General features: G+C 46.9%; 1 protein-coding gene across 5 annotated transcripts in view; it reads right to left on the bottom strand.

Moving 5' to 3' along the window:
* LMTK2 (lemur tail kinase 2) overlaps positions 1–21,271 on the bottom strand; it is a 77,063-nt gene that overhangs the window by 30,941 nt on the left and 24,851 nt on the right. For all 5 annotated transcript variants that reach the window (XM_086373928.1, XM_086373929.1, XM_086373931.1 and 2 more), the window contains exons 2-6: positions 19,248–19,372; positions 15,494–15,638; positions 13,471–13,544; positions 12,946–13,064; positions 9,080–9,167 (exon numbers count right to left, since the gene is read on the bottom strand). In XM_086373928.1, the coding sequence (XP_086230054.1) occupies positions 9,080–9,167; positions 12,946–13,064; positions 13,471–13,544; positions 15,494–15,638; positions 19,248–19,372 (551 nt within the window). The remainder of the gene's footprint in view (positions 1–9,079; positions 9,168–12,945; positions 13,065–13,470; positions 13,545–15,493; positions 15,639–19,247; positions 19,373–21,271) is intronic.

The following is a 21,271-nucleotide window of genomic DNA, read 5'->3' as shown; positions in this document are numbered from 1 at the left end:
TACACCTTTGAGGCAATCTTCCATGTTCTGCTTACCACATGATTAAGTATTTATTGATGTGATGTAATTCCAAGGTAAAGCTTTATATATAATCAATTAATAAAATTTAGAAAAAGCAAGTCAAAAGCTTTCAGTTTTCTTTACACGTGAGTCAAAAAAGATGCCTGTGAAAGAAAATTCCTTGACCAATTAAAAGAACTGAATGCCCTCCTAACGACTGCTACTGAAGACAGCAAACTGATCAAACCTCCCAAATTAAACTTTAAAACACAACATTCCTCTGCTGCATTTGTCCACACTCAATACTAAGTGTATTCTAAAGGAACGTCTAAGTCCAAACCAAGAACCTAAATTTGTTTTCATTCCATTTCAATGATCTTTATATGAATGTTAATGTTGGTATCATGGGGTTCTCATGGCTGGGAAAGACTGAAGGCAGAAGGAGAAGAGGGTGACAGAGGATGAGATGGTTGGATGGCATCACCGATTCAATGGACATGAACTTGGGCAAACTGTGATAGATGGTGAGGGACGGGAGGCCTGGCATGCTGCAGTCCATGGGGTTGCAAAGAGTCAGGCATGACGTGGCGACTGAACAACAACAACAACGTGGGTATCAGTAACTGTTACCATCTGAGCTTTCAAGCGGGAGTCGAGCACTGTGCTGGGAGTTTCTGCACCTGTTACCGCAAATAACTCTCACAGTTTGAAGCACTTTCCGGACATGGAAGAGGCTTAGGGAGGGTGAGAACTTTGCCCAAGGTCACAGAGCTAACAAACAACGTGCCTGCACTTCCACTCATCTGTTTACTTGCCAAGAAAATTCTATTTGGTGAGTGGATCCAACTAGTATGCAGATCAAATCAGTTATTTTACGAGAATGAACGAATGTCAAGTCAACTAAAGTCTCTAGGACTGTCCCCGACTCAGCGAGCTGCTCCGCCACGGGAGCTGCCGCCCCGGACCAGGGTGGGTGCTCACCCCCACCGCCGCACTCCTGCTTCTCTGCAAACACAGCCTTTCCCCTTCTGCACCCCCGCACAACTACAAGCTGCTCCAGACGAGAAACACCTTTTTCCCCCTCTAAGAAAAATACATTCTCCTCACCACCCAACCCACCTTCACCCAGGCTAGGCTCTATCCAGTGCAGAAGTGGCGGGAATAAACCCTGTGTTGGGTGACAATTAAATTAACCCAGAAAAACTCCAGCAGAAAGTATGGGGACTACAGGCTCATGGGATTTTCATAAGGTAGCCCACACGGAAATGAAATATGAGAACAGAGAGCTGAAGTTTATTCACCTTACCAGTGAAATGACAACTTAAAAGGCATCTGTCTAACCCCCTTCCTTCAATGTCCATCTAAGGAAAAAACCACCCTCACACAAAAGCAGGACTGTGCTGCTCTGCGTCTGGCCAATGCTCAAAGCAAACAGGAGCTTCCAGCCAACAGCGAACACTTCCCAAGTGATTTTGGCCATGAAGGCAGGAACGGCGGAGTGGGTGTAGCTGTTTTTCAAGGTTACCTAAAGTATATTCCTTACCACTCACTGTTCTTAAGTTATCTTCTCTCCACAATAGGCCACTCCCCAAATTTCACCAGGAGATAAAGTATAATAAACAGAAGGAGATTTTGCTTCAGCTCTGAAGGTTTCCAGCTTGGCAAAAACTCAGTCTCTCCCCACCTGCACTGGGGTGGGGAGGAGAGGGGGAGGGTGAGCACAGCCCGGGCAAACACGTCTCTAACCTGCGGAGTCAACATCAGCGGTTCCTGAGGAGCAGATGAGCGTCTCACGGTCGAGACCTGCGATGGGCTGGGAGGGGCCCAGGGCTACTTCTATGTTCTAGAAAGAACTCCAGCGCTCTCCTGGCACCACCGTGCAAAAGAAAAATCAGTGTAAGATCTTCAACTATAGCAAAGATGTTTCTGTAACTACTAAAAATTGATCTATTCTATCCAAAACAGATAAAGCTGTAAAAATTTAGGTATCTGGCTTACGTTTTAATGATGCTTAGCGAGTCGACTGGGATTATTACTTTGGTCTATTATTTAAAAAGAGAAACACAGAACAGCAATGTATACTGAAACAAAACAAAGCTCCCTTTATCCAAGTTTTAAATACTTCTCACATCCTCCCTAATGCCCTTCCGTGAGAAACTCAAGAAAACCTTACGACGCTAGATGGCAGCAAAGCGCTGGTACTGAGACCTCAGACACCAGAGCAGCAGCTTGGCCCCCTCTGTACTAAGGCACGCGGACCTTCAGATGCTTCCTCGGGAGGACCCTCTCAAACCCCAACACCGGCTGCCCTGAGTGCTCTGTCCAGCTTTCCGCCGGACACGGAGAACCATGAATTCACTTCAACACGGCGTAAAGACCCAACAAGCAAATAGATTAGAAATTACAATTGCTCATACGTTTAACAGAAGGATTTGGGAGAAAACTTTATGTTTTTACACAAAAATTTGACTGAAAGGACGAAGGAATGGCACGGACAGCCAGGCGCCCAGCGCCCACTGAGGAGATGAAGCCTCTGCACCAGGCGGGAGGCCCTGGGGACCGCCAGCCCAGGGTCCTCACTCCTCACGCGGACTGCGCCTCCTGCCCTCGGCGGCACTCGAGACCCGCCTGTCCACGCCCACACCCACACAGCACCTCCTCTCATCAGAATTACCCTCCCCGAGCCCATCCCGTCTCTGCTCAAAGAATCAGCGCGCACCCCTCTGCCTGCATACCCGGCTCCTGCGCCCATCCCACCTCCCTCTTATGGACACAGGGCTTTGGGCCTGCCGGCTGGCCTGCTCCCTACCCCCAGAACCCCGCACCCCCAACAGGCTTGGCTCCAGCTGCTCCCATCAGCTATCCCCAGCCACTCAGAACCCAGTGAGGGCCTCCTCCTTCTGAGCTCCCCGGTCACTCCTCTCCAGGCCCCCTGCAGAACCTTCTCCCTCTCCCTGGTCAGCAGGCGCCAGCACACCCAGGGCTCTGCCCATGGTCCTCGTCCCTCCTTGCCGCGACACCTGTTCCCGGGTGAGCGTATCATCCCACGGGCACTGAACATCTCTCACACGCTTCTCTGGTTCAGACCCTCCCCAACCCCCGAGCCCCAGGCTCATCTGTCAGCTGCTCACTCGACATCCTTCCTGGGATGCCCGAGAGGCACCTCCAACCCAACGCACACAGTGCAAAGCTCCGAGATCTGCTCCATCTCAGGAACTGGCATCTCTATTTTCCCAGGGCATTCAGCCAAAACCAGAGTCCTCATTCTGGAGTCTGCTCTGTCCCGAGATGCCCACCACCACCCATCACCAAGTCCTGGACCTATAGTCAGAGAAAGCCTGGGCCACGGGGCCCAGGGCAGCAGTCACATGCTGGGGAGGAGAGGGCCACTGGCTGGGCCCTGGGAATACGGCACCCCCCCCACCAGCCGCCCACATCGCCCCACCGCAAAGCCTGATCATGCCGTGTCGTCATTCGGCACGTGTCCCCTCTGCGGGCTATGAGTTGGGGACACTGTCCACGTGTCCCCTCTGCTCCACCGTAAGCCCATGCCCTCTCTTCTCCTCACACTCCTGAGGCACAGGGCACATCACTCATCTCCATGTGTCTGGAACGGTCCCCGTGCGTGGGCTTACTTCACAAGTTCATTCATGAACAAGACATGGCATTTCTGAACAAAAGGCCAATTCAGGGAGGCTTCCCGCTGATGGAACACAAATGTACAGGCATTAACCCCACCTGATACAAAAGTATGTAGAATAAAATTAAGCCATCAGTAAAAATCCCTGCTTCGCCACGGCAAACACGTGACTCCGACAAGGAGGCAGCCAGGAGAAGGCGTGGTCCTGGGCGTGGCCGGCAGGGCCTGTCCCTCCCTCACCGCAGTCTTCTCATCCGTAATATGGAGCTGCGGCACCTGCTCGGAAGACTCAGTGCCCAGCACGAGGCCCGGCGCTGTCGGGCCGTCTCCCCGCCAACACCTGGGCGGGTAAGGCCATGCTTTCATCAGCCCCGGAGCCTCTCCTGAGCTGCTGGAGCCAGCTGGTCACAGAGGTGCGTGGAAGTCTACCCAGACGCCAAAAACGTTTCCTGGCCAAAGACTCTCATCTCTGCATCTCCGCTTCGGGGTCTGGGGACAGAGGCAGAACTGCTGACTCTTAATGGAAGCAAGACAGAGCGGTGCGGAACCTGCTTCCTTCTGTCACCTTGGCCTGCAGTCTGACCTCCCAGTGGTTGGTCTCTGCTCGACTCCCTTCCAACCGATCCCTCCCAGCAGACACCAATCTGCCTCCCCGATCGTGGTGCTCTCACCCCCAACCCCACACGTGCACACCATCAAGCTCCCCTGCCTGGCTTACATGTCCTTGAGACCCTTTCTTGCTGAGCAAAGTCCATCCACCCGCCCGTCCACATGCAAACCAAACATCACCTTCTTTGTGAAGCCTACCCCAATAAGCCTACTTAGAACCGCTACACAGAACTAACCAAACCTTTAAATTACAATCAACTTTAGAAAATAAGAAAAATGAATAAACCTAACTACCATTTCCTGAGCACTTACTATGTGCCCAGCGATTCATATTCACCATCTTATGGTTCGGCCTGGGAGAGGCAGGATCACGCCCACTTTACAGATGCCTACACTGAGGCTTCATGAGGTTAGGGCCTTTCCAGGGAGACACACAAGCAGGTGGCAGGACGAGCGTGTGAAGGCAGGCCCAGCTGGCCCTCCAGGTGGAAAAGGCAGGACGGGGGTGGCTTGCCGTGCTCCCCAGAGCGCGGGGCACAGCCCTTGGTTCCCAACAGGTGCTCACACACTTTTGCTGAGTGAGTGATCCTGACCCCACTCTCGCTGCCTGCCCAAAGACACACCCGGGGCGTGCCACAGCCCCCGCGGCCACATGTTCCACACGGCGCCCTGCGCTGAGCCCTCTGCCCACGAGCACTGCACCCACCCTCGGCAGGACATGTTGGTGGCTGCAGGCCAGCTACCAAACCCTGCAGACTTTTTTACTTGCTTTCATAAAAATTCTAAGAGAAAATGTTTTTCAAAAAGAGACCGGTAATTCCATCTCACAAGGAATGACCTAAGTAAGTACGAAAACATTCTCTCCTTTCTCCTCAAGAGATGGTATCTCTGAGCATGTTCCCCGCCTGGTGACGACGCAAGAGGTCAAAGTGCCCTCGCCAGCTTCTGACCTGCTGAGAACCTGTGAAGACAGTGGCCCCTGTCACGGTGGCCGCGGCTACTCGTTCCCGAGCCTGGGCCGGCAGCCTCTGTCCTCTGGACCCTGGCCAGAGGGCGCCTCTGCCTTGGATGGCGTGCCTCTGCTCAGGCCGGCCTCTTTCTGGGAGGGTCCTGGGGCACCCAGGCCAGGAGCAAGGTTCAGGGGAAGCCAGGCCTCGGGGTGCTCTGGGGACATCCCTGCAGTCCAGGCAGGCAGGCATCTCCAGGGCTCATGGGCCCAATGTGAGCTGAGCATTTCTGTCACCCAGGCTCTGAGCATGCTGAGCCCAAGACCCTGACCACAGTGCCCCCAGTGAGGCCCAGCCCCTGCTGCTGGGGAGCTGGTCTCTCCAACATATACTAGGGTCCAGAGTTGATGAGCAGGGAACTCCCTCAGAGATAGATGTGACCCCACCAGAGGCAAGGTGGGGGGCTCCCTAGGTTAACAGCCTTTCCTTAACATGAGACTGGTCATTCTGAGTGCTGACCGACAGACTCCACCAGCACCCCAGGCTCCGCTGGGTGTAGGTTACACTGGTAGAGCCCCTTACATAAAAGTAAATGATCACCAATGTCTTTTGTGTGATAAAAACCACGTAACACAAGGCTACCCCTTCAACCACTTCTCAGTGTCCACTTCCACGGCATTAAGTCCATCCACACTATCGTGCAGCCCTCACCCCCATCCACCCTCAGGACTCTCTTCATCTTCCCAAACTCAGACTCTGCTCCCTGCTAAACAGCAACTCCCCCAGCCCCCGGCACCCACCCTACCACCTTCACCCCGGAGGGACCACTCTGGGAACCTCATGCAAGTGACTCCTACAGTATTTGTGTTTTTGTGACCTAGCTTATTTCACTGAGCATAATGTCCTCAAGGTTCATCCATATGGCAGCAGATGTCAGAATTTCCTTCCTTTCTATGACTGAGTAATATTCCAGTTCACGACAGACCCAATTTTCCTTATCTGTTCATCCACTGATGGATCCCTGGGCTGCTTTTGCCTCGTGGCTACTGTGAATAATGCTGCTATGAACATAGGCATGAAAATGAGACTCTGTGCTCAACTATTTGAATATGTACGTAGACATGAAACTAAACTCATCACCTGAACCCATTCAGAAGAAAACATCAAGCTTTTACTATTCCAGGAAAAACAACAACACTGCCCAGTAAGACTTTCAGGAATGCACAGACTGGGTGAAGAATAAGAAAATGCCAAAGCACATGAGCTGGTTTTAGAAACCACCTCGATTAGCCTGCAAATGTGCCATTTCAGGAAGATGGTGACTCCCACTTATTTCTCTTATGCTCGCTCACAGAGAGTGCTCCCATTGCTGTTTATAATCAGTATCAGGAGCCAATTAGGGACCCAAAAAAGACACCATTAAATATCTCACAAAAGCAGAACTTTGACAAGCAGACCTGTCTCATCACGTGAAAATGCATCTTTGGTGTGCTTTCTCCACAGGCTGGGTCACCTGTCACACTGGTCACCCAGAGCTAGGTTAAAAGGAGTTATTTTCATATTCTATTTAATGATAACCAAGGATCATGCATATTATACCTCTGATAACACTGAGATAACCAAAATCAACTGTGCAATAAAACTGTCAGAAACACAACAGGGAACTCCTTCCCCACTGTTCTCACACCTTTATGAAATACTGGGCTTCCCTGGTGGCTCAGACAGTAAAGCGTCTGCCTGCAATGCGGGAGACCCGGGTTTGATTCCTGGGTCGGGAAGATCCCCTGGAGAAGGAAACAGCAACCCACTCCAGCACTCTTGCCTGGAAAATCCCATGGACGGATGAGCCTGATAGGCTACAGTCCATGGGGTCGCAAAGAGTCGGACACGACTGAGCGACTTCACTTTCACTTTATGAAATAACCCGGCTAAATGGCAACTATCACATGTCTGCTCCCTCTAAGCAGGAGACCCAGAGGACAATGACCAGTTTTCTCTTTGGGTCCTGTGAGAGCAGGGAGCTGCCTTTCTGCAGCAAGTGTTCAATCAGGAAGCAGCCTCCATGATGGGAGAAACCGCCGGGGGCCACAGAGAACAGTGAGATCGACTCTGGTTTCCTTACAAGGAGACAGAGCTCTAGCAGGTGTCTCCGGAGGAGAGTGAAATCCATTAATTTTAAACTTTGTTACCTAAAGTGCATGTTGCAACTTCTGGTGTAACCATACACCAAATTAGAAACAGTATCTACAACAGGAGATGGGGAAAACTAAAACAAAAAAAATTAAGATTCCTACCACCTATGACTTTTTTTTTCCCCTCTGTTTTAGCTGACTCTCCATGTCTGTAAGTGTTTTGAGTACGGCGGTAAATGTTCTAATCTCAGAACCGTTCGTGAGTTGCGTTAGTGTGGTAGAATTAAAGGTTGACGTGGCCCTGCTTCTGTAACCTCCAAGCATAATGGGACTGCTGCTGTAGTATCACCAGGTCCTTTCAGTCTTCACAGTGGAGAACTCTTGGCCAAAGGTTTTGGGGGGAGGAGGAGGCAGTCAGCTGTCTGGTTAAAGTTAATACCAGATAGTGCCCCTCATCAGTGTCCTTTTAAAAAATATATACTATAGTCCAGTAAGATAGCAACTGTACAAAATGGCTAAGATGGATTTTAGAATCATACCTCGTGTATCTTGGTTCATCTTCAAAATCAGACTGATCTTTGAAACTAGCGGTTTTTAATCAAAGCTGGCTTTATAGGAGGAGTATAATGAATGCACTAATGTTTTAAAACAATTAGTGTGAGTGTGTGCTTGTACTTTTGTATGACTGAGCCCATTCATCGTAAGTCTAAACTTGTTAGAAATAATGTACCCATGTAGACTAGCAAAATAGTATGTAGATGTGATCTCAGTTGTAAATAGAAAAATCTAATTCAATAAACTCTGTATCACCCCCTCAAAAAAAAAAAAAGAATCCAAACCAAGGCTAGAAAAAGAGCAAATAATAGAAGTTGAATCAGGTAGGAAAAACAATAAAAAATAGGCAGGTAACATTCTAAACATCACAGCAGGTACAATAAATACAAATGGACAACCTGTTCCACTTTAAGTGACCAAGACTGACAGATTAATAAAATTCTAACAATAAGCTATTTACAAGAGATGTCAACCAGAAGATTGGCAGAACTAAACCAGGCAAATTCTAACCAAAAGAAAGCTGGCATAGCTATATTAATATTGTTAAAAAAACTATCCTCAGTAATGCTTTAATGTTAAAGAGAGTCCCTTCATAATAATAAAAGTTTCAAATTACTGGAAGTTATATCTATTCTAAATTTGTATCCCTGATGCGGTAGGTATCAAAATGTACGAAACAGAATAACTAGAACTGTAAGAAAAAAAATAAGGAAAATACGTAATCAGAAGATTTTAACACTCCTCTCAATACCTAATAGAAAACTGACCCAGGCTGCCTCTGCTCTTGCCCCCTCTCCACAAATAAGGAGGAAACAGGAGATTTGAACATCTTCATAAACTTGACCCAAAAGACCCACACAGACATACTGTACTGATCATCAGAATACACATTTCCCGCAGCAGCTACAATAGAATAAAACGCTGACCCTGGAGTGGAGATGAAAGTAGCCGGGAAGGGAGCTACATCCGACCCCGAGCCGACGCGGACCACTTTGCTCAGGCACTGAGGCTAGGGGAGAGGGCGGGGAAGAGTTTACTGCAACATAATCCACTGAAAGCGAATATATACAGTTTGTTAACCATGTTTCTTTGGAATAGAAGTGAAAGCCATCCCTCATCCAGCATTTCCATCTGCCAGAAACACTTTGGTAAAAACTTCTGAAATACGTAACCTTGACCTTGTACTTAAAACTTACCAGGTCACAGAACTCGAACACCAGAAGATAGGGGATTGCTTCTACACACTGTCCGACACACTGGAGGACGTTTGGATGCTGAAGGATACTGGTAAAAAATAAAAGTCACAGCAGTTTTCGTGAGGGAGCAGGCCAGTAAAACTGTGCAAACAGTAGCCCCAAATTGAACATTCTTAACAATTTAAATACGATCAACTGAAAAGTGCACCAGAAGATTATATTTAACAGATGCATTCTAAGTTACGTATTGATTACATAATTCAAAGGCAAGCAGGTGAACATTTTCACAAATTAAACCAACTTATGTCATCAGAATCTTTTAACTCTGGTAATTTAACTTTATAGCTATCATTTTGAAGCAGCATTTAAAAGGAGGACTATATTCAATAAGCATTTCAATCTACATGTTAAGTAACTAGTTCATATACTGTTTTTATAAATCATTGTATATGCAAACATTTTTGAAAAATATGTTGTCTAAAAGCTAAAAAAAAAAAGGATATGCCAAAATGGTTTTTTTTTAATCTTTATTTTGAAGACAATAATGAAATAAGAATAAGACAATAATGAAATAAGAGTAAGTTGCAAAGACAGTACAGAGAGGGCCCAGGCTCCCTTCACCCAGTTTTCCTTCCTGGTGACACCCAACACAATGCAGTCCTGAAACCAGGGCACTGACGCTCGGGAGCAGTATTCTGTGTGCGCCTGGGTCCTGTTGCCAAGTGTGTAGATTCGTGCAACCACTGCACAGCAGAAACACACAACTGTCCCCCACCACCAAGCTCTCTGTGCCACCCTCCATGGTCACACCCCGACAACCCCCCCAGCCATCCCTCAGCCCTGGCAACCACTAATCTGGTCTCCTTTCCACATGTCTCATTGTCAGAAGATTATGTAAATGAATGTATGTAAATGAAATCACACGGTGTGTGGCCTTCTGAGGTTGATTTTTTCACTCAGCATAATGCCTTTAGGATTACCCACGTTGCCACCTGCATCAGGGGTCCCTTCTCATTTACCGCTGAGCAGAATTCCATGGGTTGGATGGACCACAGTTTGTCCAAACCAGTCACCTAGGGATGGCATTTTAGTTTTCCCAGTTTGAGGCTATTATAAACAAAGCTCCTATAAACAATCATGCAAGAGATTTTGTGTGGAAATAAGTTCTCTGAGATAAATGCCCAGGATTGCAACAGCTAGATTATAGGATGTGATAGTTAATTTTGTGTCAACTTGGCTGGGCCACAGTGCACAGATATTTGGTCAAATGTTATCCTGGACACTTCTGTGAGGGCGTTTGGGGATGAGATCATCACTAAATCAGTTGGCTTTCAGTAAAAGCAGACGGAGCTCCAGAATGTGGGTGGGCCTCGTCCTATCAGGTGAGGACCTTAAGAGAACAAAGACCAGCCTCCCCCAGTGAAGAAGAAATACTGTGAGCAGACAGCCTCCCTGCTTGAACTGTAACAGTGGCTCTGCTCCGTGTCTCCAGCCTGCTGGCCCCGCCCTGCGGACTTGCCAGACTCCGTAACTGCATGAGCCATTTCCTTAAAATAAATTACCTACCTGCCTTTCCTCTGTCGACCTACCTACCTATCCGTCTGTCTACCTACCTACCTATTCATCTATTTATCTACCTACCTATCCACCTACCCACCTACCTATCCACCTACCACCCACCTACCTATCCACCTACCACCACCTACCCATCTACCTACCCATCTACCCACCCACCCACCTATTCATCCGTCCGTCTCTCCACCTAGATGTCCACCTCTCTGCAGACCCCGCGGCTCTTTTTCTCTGGAGAGCTGTGACTCACACGTATGGTGGGTCAGTGTATGTTTAGTTTTTTAACAAAGTGTCTGCAGTGACTGCACCATTTTCACCTACTTTGAAGAATTCTCTGGTCAAACTGTCCAACCCCAGAGATTCTTTTGAAGAGTTTTTAGGTTTCAAACTCCCTTTCTTTAATAATTCTATTCAAATAACCTATTCCATACTGAGTGAGCTGTGGCGGCTTGTGCTTTTTGAGTAACTGGTGCATTTCATCTAAGTTGTCAAATACATACACTAGAGCTGCTGGTCCCGTTCTATCCTCTTGATGTCTGCAGGGTCTGTTTCATTCCTGGTATTAGGAATCTGTGTGTTCTCTCTCTTCTGTTCTCTGTCAGTGGTGTTAGAGGTTTTCCAACTTTACTGTCTTTCCAAAGAGCCAGCTCTATGTTTCACTGATTTTTATCTACTGTCTTTCTGCTCTTTTCTTTAATATCTACTCCTGCTTGCATTTAGTTCATTTTGCTCCTTTTTTCTGATCCCTTAACGTATGAGCTGAGATTATTGATTTGAGACTCCCCTTTTCTAATGTAATCCGACCCCATAGGTAAGATAGTGCTTCCCTGTCCCTGCTTTTGAGACTTTGTGTCTTCTGTTTTCAGATGTTTGACTATGATGTGTGTTGGCACACATTTCTTTGGGTTTATCCTGTTTGAGATTTGCTCCATTTCTTGAATCTGTAGTTTTGTCTTTGCAAAATGTGGAACAATTTTCAGTGAATACGTCTTCAAACATCTTTTTAAGCCATCTTCTATCTCCTTTCAATCTGGGACGTCGTGATCTTTTGTTCAAGTCCCCCAAGTCCTTGAGGCATTTTTCATTTTTTTAAACTTATTTTCTTTTTGCTGCATGAATTGGGCGATAAATATTTATCTTCAACTTCACTGATGTTTCTCCTTTGTCCTCTCCATTCTGCTGTTGAACTCATCCACTGAATTTTTATTTTGATTACTATTTTTTTCAGTTCTGAAGGGTCCATTCAGGTCTTCTTGATGTCGTCTATATCTTTGCCGAGGCTTTGCATGTTTTCATTTGTTTCAAGGGCACTATAATTTAATTGCTCACAGAAGCATTTTTACAATGGCTGCTTTAAAATCCTTGTCAGATAATCCAAACATCACTCTCATCTTGGTGTTGGTATTTGTTGTCTTTGTGTATTTATTTTATTGAAGTATAGTCGATTTTCAATGTTTTGTTAATTTTTGCTATACATCAACATGATTCCGTTTTACAGATACACATGCTTTTTCATATTCTTTTCCATTAAGATCTATCTCAGGATATTGAATATAGGTCCCTGTGCTGTAACAGCTCGACCTGGATGCTTACCTGTTCTCTATACAATACTGTGCATCTGCTAATCCCAACTCCCAGCCCGGCCTTCCCTCAGTCCCCCTCCCAAGTGGCAACCACACTTCCATTCTCTGCCTGAGAGTCTTTCTGTTTTGTAGATACGTTCGCTTGTGTCATACTTTCAGTTCCACATGTAAGTGATAGCGTATGGTATTTGTCTTTCTCTGTCTGACTTGCTGCAAATGGCATTATTCCCCTCTTTTCTGTGGCTGAGTAGTAGTCACTGTATATGCTGTGCATACCCCCTTCTTCATCCACTCATCTATGAACACTTAGGCTGCGCCTGTGTCTTGGCTATTGCAAACAGTGCTGCTATGAACATATTGGGGTACATGTACCTTTCTGAATTACAGTTTTGTCCAGATATATGCCCAGGGGTGAGACTGCTGGATCATATGGTAGCTCTATTTTTAGTTTTCTGAGGAATCTCCATACTGTTTTCCATAGTGACGGCACTAATTCACATTCCCACCATCTGCTGCCTTTTCTTACTTGTGCTGAGTTTTTCTTGGAAAGATGAGTAATTTCGATTGAAACCTGGACATATTGGGTCTTGTGCTATGAGACTCTGGATCTTATTTAAATTGTGTATTTTACAACCAGAAATCTCAAAGTGGTTTTAAACACCTGATTTTCAACAGACCACATTTAAAAAACATATGCTATGGTTTACTTACTAGTATGGTTCTCCATTTTTCAAGAAAGTGTCTTGTTCCTTTGGGCTTGCGCTTGCTTTTAACTCCTTCACGATTACTCTCGCTACACTAGTGCCTGTGTAGATCTCTCCAAGGAGCACCTAAAGCCAAAGATGAGAAACGCAACAGTTCTTCACAACGGTTTTCATTGTAACCATGCTATCTTCCCATTAAAACGTGCTTTAAGTGTCATATGGGGACGTAGGGGAAGGAGGAAAAACAAATAATTGGAGGAGGATGAAAAGCTTCTAAAATTCCCATCTCTTTTCCGTTCTTATGCCAACAATTAGAAAAGGCTCTGATAAAGAAACAGAAGGCCTTCTTGGGGAAACTCACACACCCAGAAGCGCTGACGCTCACACTCCTACATGGTTTCAGGGGCCAATGGAGGTCAATTGATGCCACAGTGTGTAGAGAGATGTGCAATGTCACGCACAGTAAGACTTAAGCAGCTTTGCATTCTAACAGTGTAACAGGAGGGAAAAAATGAAGGTGAGCAGACTTTACCTTTCCAAACCAGCCATTCCCAATTTCCTGTATGTAGTTCAGACTGTGGCGGGCAACTTGGGACTTCAAACCTTCTGTAGGAAAAAGAACATTTAAGAAGTAAAGATTAGTATTTAACAAAAAGACATAATAAGTATATTACCTATAAAGTACAAATGCTAATATAAATTTAACGTTTATGATAATAAAGACAGAAATAAATACTTAAGGGCTTCTCTGATGGCTCAGTGGTAAAGAAGCTGCCTGCCAATGCAGGAGACACAGGTTCAATCCCCGATCTGGGAAGATCCCACATGCTGCAGAGCGACTAAGTCCATGAGCCACAACTATCGAGCCTGTGCTCCAGAGCCCTGGAACTGCAACTACTGAGCCCTCCCAGAGCTGCTGAAGCCCGCACACCCCAGAGCCTGTGCTCTGCAACAAGAGACGCCGCAGCAATGAGAAGCCCCAGTGCGGCAACCAGAGAGAGGCTCCTGCTTGCGGCAATGAGAGAAAAGCCTACGCCCGGCAACAAAGGCCCGTCAGAGCCAAAACATAAGTAAACAAAATTATTAAAAAAAGAAACTTTTAAAACTGACAGTTATTTGTGAAAAAGTATCCTGCCCTGACTCTGAGCTCCAGCACCAAATACTCCGATCAACAGCCCTGCTGTAACCACCAGTCACCACCACTCACTGGCCTTTACTTTTACGGGGGTTGGGGGTGGGGTGGGGAGTAGGGATCTCTAGACTGTTCCTCTCTGGAAACACTGAAACTCTTGCCACAAACTCCACCTCATCAGAACTCTGGAAGACGGTGAAGGTTTAGAGCAATCAAAGGGAACCAGGAGAAAGGCCACTGAAAAAGGGAGAATTTCTCTGTGGCCTTTCGTTCACCTACATCCCACCTCCCTCATAGCACATCTTAAAAACAAGCCATGTGCCAGAGTGGGTGCTGGTCCCAGAGGGAGCAGAGTGCCCTCCTTCCCCAGGAACCGTGTTTCTCTAGATCTGACGGGGGCTTCCCGGAAGGCCTGCTGCAGGGGCGCCCCTTCTTCCACTGAACTGGGCTCTATCAGGATGGGGAGGCTTCATGTGCCTCAAAACAAGGAAAGCCAGGTGGACAAGGTGCTGCCCCCTGGGGCAGAAAACAACTTAGGCAACAGTACACCAACTGGAGCTTCCACGGAAAAGCTCAGTGAAAACTGGGGTGGGGGGAAGGAGCTCTTTTTAAAAAGCTATTATTACACATACGGGGCAACCTAGAGAGCCATGTGCATCCTCAGGGAAGGACATCTGCTCAGAAGAGACCTAAGAACAGAGGCGTCACCTCTGGCAGGAACTGAAGGCTAAGGCAGAGCTGTCAGCGGCCAGGCTGGGCACCTGCCCTGGCACAGAGTCAGGCTGTCAGAACCTAGACAGCATCTCTTCCTTGTTCCCTTTTTTTTTTTTTGCATATCATGTTATTCAAAATATCCAGTTTTCAACAGAAAATTGCAAAACAAATAAAGAACAATAAATAATGGTACATGAACTGCTACAAAGGAAATTTAAAACAAAGTGTCCCTGAGAAAACAGACACTGGCCTTACTGGACAAGAGCTTAAATCACGTGTCTTAAACACGCTGAAAGGGCTAAAGGAAACCACAGGCAAAGAACCACAGGAAATTGAAAGAAGACCAATAAAGTGAGAGAAATTATTAAAAGGAGCCAAATAAAGTTTTAGAGCTGAAAGTGCAAGAACTGGAAAAAAAAAAAAATTTTCACAAGAGGGGTTCAACAACAGATTTTGGATAATCAGTAAACTTGAAGGCAGGTCAAATGAGATTATCCAGTCTGAGGAGCAGGAAGAAAGAAACAAATTGAAATGTCAATGAACTTAAGTGTGACTGCCAGAATTGAGCTTCACCAAAGAGCAGAAGGCAGAAAAATTAGCAAGCAGAGGAGACCCACAGTCCAATCATTTTATGATTAGTAGCAAGGCTTCCTTTCTCAGGACTCAGAAGTTATTCATGGCAACATGACATCAGGATGGACGGCCTTACCTACAGAAGGCTGGAACTGTGATGGGGCTGGTAGTGAGACCGTTGGTACTGAAAGTGTGAAGACTTCTGCTGGAGACTGGACAGAGGGCGTGTCTTCTGCTGGTGGTGTAAAATCAATCTCATCATCAAAATTATCTTCAAATTCCTAAAGCAAAGGAAGAGCGATACTGTATCTAATATAAATCAGCTTGAGAGCAAATACCAAAGATACACGCTAACACGTAAGACATAAACATTTATTCACTCATTGGGAACACCCTGCCATAATTTTTTTTCCAATTCATGTTGCCTTCAAGCAAAAAGCATAAGTAACTGTGTTCTGTGACTCTAAACACAATAAATAAGATCTGAAAATCAATTATATCATATGTAACTTTTTAAACTGATCAACTTGGAAGTTAAATGCAAAATTTTCTAAAATGACCCCAGAACTTCTAATTTCTAGGCTCAATATTTGAATTTTACTTATTTTTTTAAATTTTATTATCTTTAAACTTTACAATATTGTATTAGTTTTGCCAAATATCGAAATGAATCCGCCACAGGTATACCCGCGTTCCCCATCCTGAACCCTCCTCCCTCCTCCCTCCCCTACCCTCCCTCTGGGTCGTCCCAGTGCACCAGCCCCAAGCATCCAGTACCGTGCATCGAACCTGGACTGGCATCTTGTTTCATACATGATATTATACATGTTTCAATGCTATTCTCCCAAATCTCCCCACCCTCTCCCTCTCCCACAGAGTCCATAAGACTGATCTATACATCGGTGTCTCTTTTGCTGTCTCGTACACAGGGTTATTGTTACCATCTTTCTAAATTCCATATATATGCGTTAGTATACTGTATTGGTGTTTTTCCTTCTGGCTTACTTCACTCTGTATAATAGGTTCCAGTTTCATCCATCTCATTTAAAGTGAAAGTGTTAGTCACTCAGCCATGTCCAACTCTTTATGACCGCATGGACTGGGGCTAGCCAGGCTCCTCTGTCCGTGGAATTCCCCAGGCAAGAACACTGGAGTGGGCTTGCTGTATTCTTCTCCAAGGGATCTTCCTAACCCAGGGATTGAATCTGGGTCAGTTTAAGGCATTCTTTTTACTACTATTATTCACTTTCACAGATCTCTTTGCATACTGAATAAAAACATTTATTTTTCGATTGTGTATGTATTTCTGGTTTCTTGTAATTTCAATCAAAATAAAGACAGTTAAAAGACACAGAAAAGATATTTTTAAGTGAGTCCTATTCATCTTGCAAGAGTAACAATGCATAAACGTACTAAACTAGATAGAAAGACCATCAGGATCTGAACCATGAAGGTGAGTATTAAACTCTGAGGCACGTAAGTGCAGTAAACATTCTAAGAACGCCTGGCTTCCTAAAGATGGCGACTTTAAAATGGAGGCTGCACCGACCGAGCTGCGGAACCCTTTTAACTGACTCTGTCCAGCAGAAAGCTACCCTGACTCCTGCTGTCATCACTCAGTGAGCTGGGCCTGTCTTGGTGTCCGTGTTAATTTAACATAGATACAGACAACTATCAAGGTCACTCATTCAGATAATTAATGAGCATTTCCCCGCCAGGCGCCATGGCAGAAGCCGAACGAGACTGTCTTCCAGCCCTCTACGTGACCACTCTTTTGTACCACCCCCCTCGACCCCACCACGTGTACGGGAGAAGCTGCCGGGTGTAAGGATGGATGTCACTGATGTAACATTTTATGTCCTCATACCCGTCACAGGTGTTGCCAAATGCGTTAGGACACCATCACTGTCTACTGGGGAGGGGAGAGGAGGACACTCCAATCTGTGAGGTCACCCCTAAACAGAAGAGCTTCACCTGGTTTCCCCTTCGGACATTCCTCAAGATTCTCGTTTAAGAAAAGACTTCACCCATCACTCCTAACCTGGGCAGTGCGTGATATACCATTCAGATCAGATCAGTCGCTCAGTCGTGTCCTACTCTTTGCGACCCCGTGAATCACAGCACGCCAGGCCTCCCTGTCCATCACCAACTCCCTGAGAGAGGTAACACAGCTTAACAGCAACAGCGATGGGGCCGTGAGGGGACACTGGGTCACTCTGAGCTATGCCCTGCACTGCCTGGACGCGCTCCGGCAGGCCACCGGCTTGAGCAGGCTGCAGCCTCCTGGTCGGTAAATGACTTCCGGGGCCGATGGGTTCTGGAGCGCCACGCTTCCAAGTCTAAAGGAAGACCGCGAGTGCTAGCCGGTGGCTCCCTCCTTCTCCCACGGTGAGGCTGGGGGGTCTTCTGTCCAGTGTGGGCCCTGAGCCGCTGCAGCAGTCACCTGGGGAAGCCTGATAAACACACACTCCGAGTCTGCGTCGTCACGGACGCCCTGGGCCCACGCTGAGCGTCAAGGGGTAACAACGATTCAAGGCAAGAGTGAGGTCTCGTGGCGAGAGAGAGACTGGCTTTCGGTTTCAGAAACACTGATTGGCCTTCACGTCTGTCCCCAAAGGGCCAGGTGTCTGTGCGCGGCCCCTCAGCTAGACTGAGAGCCCGCCACTGCGCCCCCAGGCGGTGCAGTCACCAGGGCCCCCCAGACGGGTCTGCACCGATTCCAGGGCCTCGGTGTTCATGTCCTCTGGGCGGGGAGTCTTCTAGAGACAATGACCCGTGCTAGGGAGTTTTCCTCCAGCCCCCTTCAGCCTTCCTCTCCCCGCAACACGTGTAACGCTGGCGTCCAGCCAAAGGGACAGCACATCTTCCATCCTCAGAGCTGCCACCAAACCCAAGGTAAAGGGGACACACAGAGGAAACAGGTGTGAGGCTGGAGAGATAAGGTCCATATGTCCACAGAAAAGGCTCCCCCCGACCCTGACCTCAGTCCTCAGGGCTCATGGGCAGCCCCACGACTGTCATCAGGCACTAAAGCTCTACCTGCAGGACCACTTTCTCTGCACACACACATCCCTCTTTTTCCCCTTCTTTCATGTACTCCTTTTTAATAAGTCTTCACTGAGCCCTAAAGCATGCCAGCTGCAAGTTCTAGAGAGGATATCCCAGCTGGTTTCCAGCAGACTCCGCCCAGAAGCTACCAGGCCAGCACCTCTATATTATCACACGCACACCCCCCACCACCACCTCCCACTCCGGGCCAGCTTTATTACCAGCACTGCTCTTTCCTGCTCCTCAGGGAGCTCAGGGCTTGAGGTAAACAGAAATATGCTGCTCCTGACAAACAGAAGGCACTGGGGGTTCCCCTGGCTTCAGTGATTCAACAACCACAAATTCACCAGCACTTGCAAGTTTAGAAAAAGAATCAAAACTGGCCTTCTTCTCCCCACAGGCTTTACAGCAAGTGAACTGAATCACCGTTCCTTATTCCTCACTCAGCAAAACTTCCATTAAAACAGGCGGGCAGTTACTGTCCACGAGGCTCCAAGGCCAAGCTGGCACCTGCCGCCGGGGGGCCAGATGCAGATGGCCTACCGCACTGAGTATGCGACGCCTCACCCACGCACAGCGCTGACCGCTTGCTCCCATGCAGTCTGGGGCTCACGTGGCCACGACGACAGAGGTGAGAGCTAAGCAGCCTTGACAGAGACTGCATGGCCCACAGCACTTACTATTTACAACAGCTCTTTATTTCACTTTAATAGTTACTATCTGGCCCATTCAGAAAAAAAAAAAAATTGCCACCCCTGTTCCCCAGGGACCATGATATACAGCTATTCTATCGATAAACATATCAGGGGATGACTTTAAAAGTTCCTCCCATCTGTGCTCACCTTAAAGTCTATTTCCGGGTCCTTACAGCAGGATACACAGTTCGCAATTAACACTATTAATATCATTAAACTGCCCACAGAGAGGATCACAAAAGACATGGAAATTTCTGCAACAGGTGCCTCCCCTGGAAAGAGAAATAAACAATGTTAACACAGGCATTCCAAAATTGACTTTAATAAGCGAATCAATATATTTTCTGCCAGATATAAATGGGATAAATAATATCCCATTAATAATATGGGATAAATAATATCCCAGTTAATAAAATAATTCTCAAATGCTCAAGATAAAGCTGATGACCAACCTAGGATAAGAAGTTGAGAGTCTTCTTTTTCTCTAACTTCTGATTTCGAAACAATTTTAGATTTACAGCAGAGTTAGACAATGCGGAGCATACCCGTACACTCTTCCCCCAGCTTCCATTGCCTGAACATCCTACATGGCGTGTTTATCAGAGCTAAGACAACGACACGCATATTACACCACCAGCTGAACCCCCAACTGTACCTGGACTTTACCAGTTTTCCCATCAACACCCTTTTTCTTTGCCAGGATTCAACCGGGGCCACCGATGTTCCATTTACTCATCATGGCCCTAGTCTCATCCAACCTCTGATGTCTCTGTCCGTGCTTCAAAACTGTGATGCTTCTGAAGAATATCTGTCAGTGACTTTGCAGACTATCCCTCAACTGGACTTGCCTGATGTCTTCTCAGAACTGGACTGAGGTTACAAGTATGTGGGAAGAATCTAGAATACAGCCGGGCGAAACGTCCTGCCCGTGACATCGTATCTGGGGCACGTGATATTGGCACAGCTCACTACTGGTTACGTGAAGCCGGGTCCTGGGGTCCCTGGTGGAGACCACCACAGTGAACAGTCTCCTCTTCCTTTTGCACATTCCTCTCTTCAGAAGCCGGTCACGGAGTCCAGGGCACACGCCCGGGGAGGGGCATTCAGCTGTGCTTCTTGGAGGGAGCAGTGTTACTGGGTGTGCAGGGGTAGGTTAAAATGACTACAGTCACTGATAAACAGGGGGGACGCGCTGAGGCTCTGCCCACACACTGGGTCTCTGGAAACCTCCACACTGTGATGTTCTAATGGTGGTTTTTCTATTTCCCTTAGTCCTTAAACACATATTACTTGGGACTCTTCTGTAAAGGAGAGCCGTCCCTCTTTCTGCACTTTTCAGTCATTGATAAAGTTATGAACTCATAGATATTTATTCTGTTCTATACTTCAGGTGATAAGCCATTATTCTCATGATTCTGCAGCTCAGATTGTTCCAGCTTTGGCCCCGCGGGGAGCTCTTTCAAGCTGATGCCTGGGTCCTTCGGACATGCCCCCCTCTTTTTTTTTTTTAACCTCCAACACTTCCTTATTCTGGTGCTACAGGAGGCTCCAGGCTCCCCTTATATTTTCCCTCTTCTGGCTTTAGAATCAGCCACTTCTCCAGGGAGCCCCGGTCATGACAGAGAAACCGAACACAACACACCTGCGACGACGGCCTGTGACCCGTTTCTGCTTGGGGGCGGGGACAGCTCAGAATAACTTCTACATCTTTAGAGGGCTGTTTCGAAAAGAATCTGCAGTAGACACTGCATGTGAGCCACTAATAAGAAGCCTGCAACCCCTGTCGGGAGCATAAAGACTCTGACAGCTCACTTTCAGCACAGATTCAGTTATCTAGACATCATCTTATTCAAGTAGGCTTACTCTGAACCTTTCTATTTTTTGTTAGAGCAAATCGTTCAGTCTCACCTACTGGTGTTTTACAAAGAAATATACTTTTCTTTCTCTCCTGCTTTGAGATACAACATATAGCACAGTGTACGTTTAAGGTGTACAACATGATAATTTGATGTACGTATATATTGTGAAACGATTGCCACGGGAAAGTCAGAAACAAACTTTTCCACCTACGGCTAATTATGTGTTCAAAGGCACCAAGGAGGAAGCCTGGAGACAAGTGAAGGAACGATGCCACCGTTTTCCTTAAACAAGACAACAGCACGTGAAAAGAA

The sequence above is a fragment of the Bos grunniens genome, chromosome 25 (assembly GCF_055505025.1).
Source record: "Bos grunniens cultivar Pamir isolate PY7600 chromosome 25, Bosgru_T2T1.0, whole genome shotgun sequence".
In the NCBI taxonomy this organism is placed as follows: domain Eukaryota; kingdom Metazoa; phylum Chordata; class Mammalia; order Artiodactyla; family Bovidae; genus Bos; species Bos grunniens.
The sequence above is the reverse complement of the archived record's forward strand: the minus strand, read 5'-3'. Positions and strand labels throughout refer to the sequence as shown.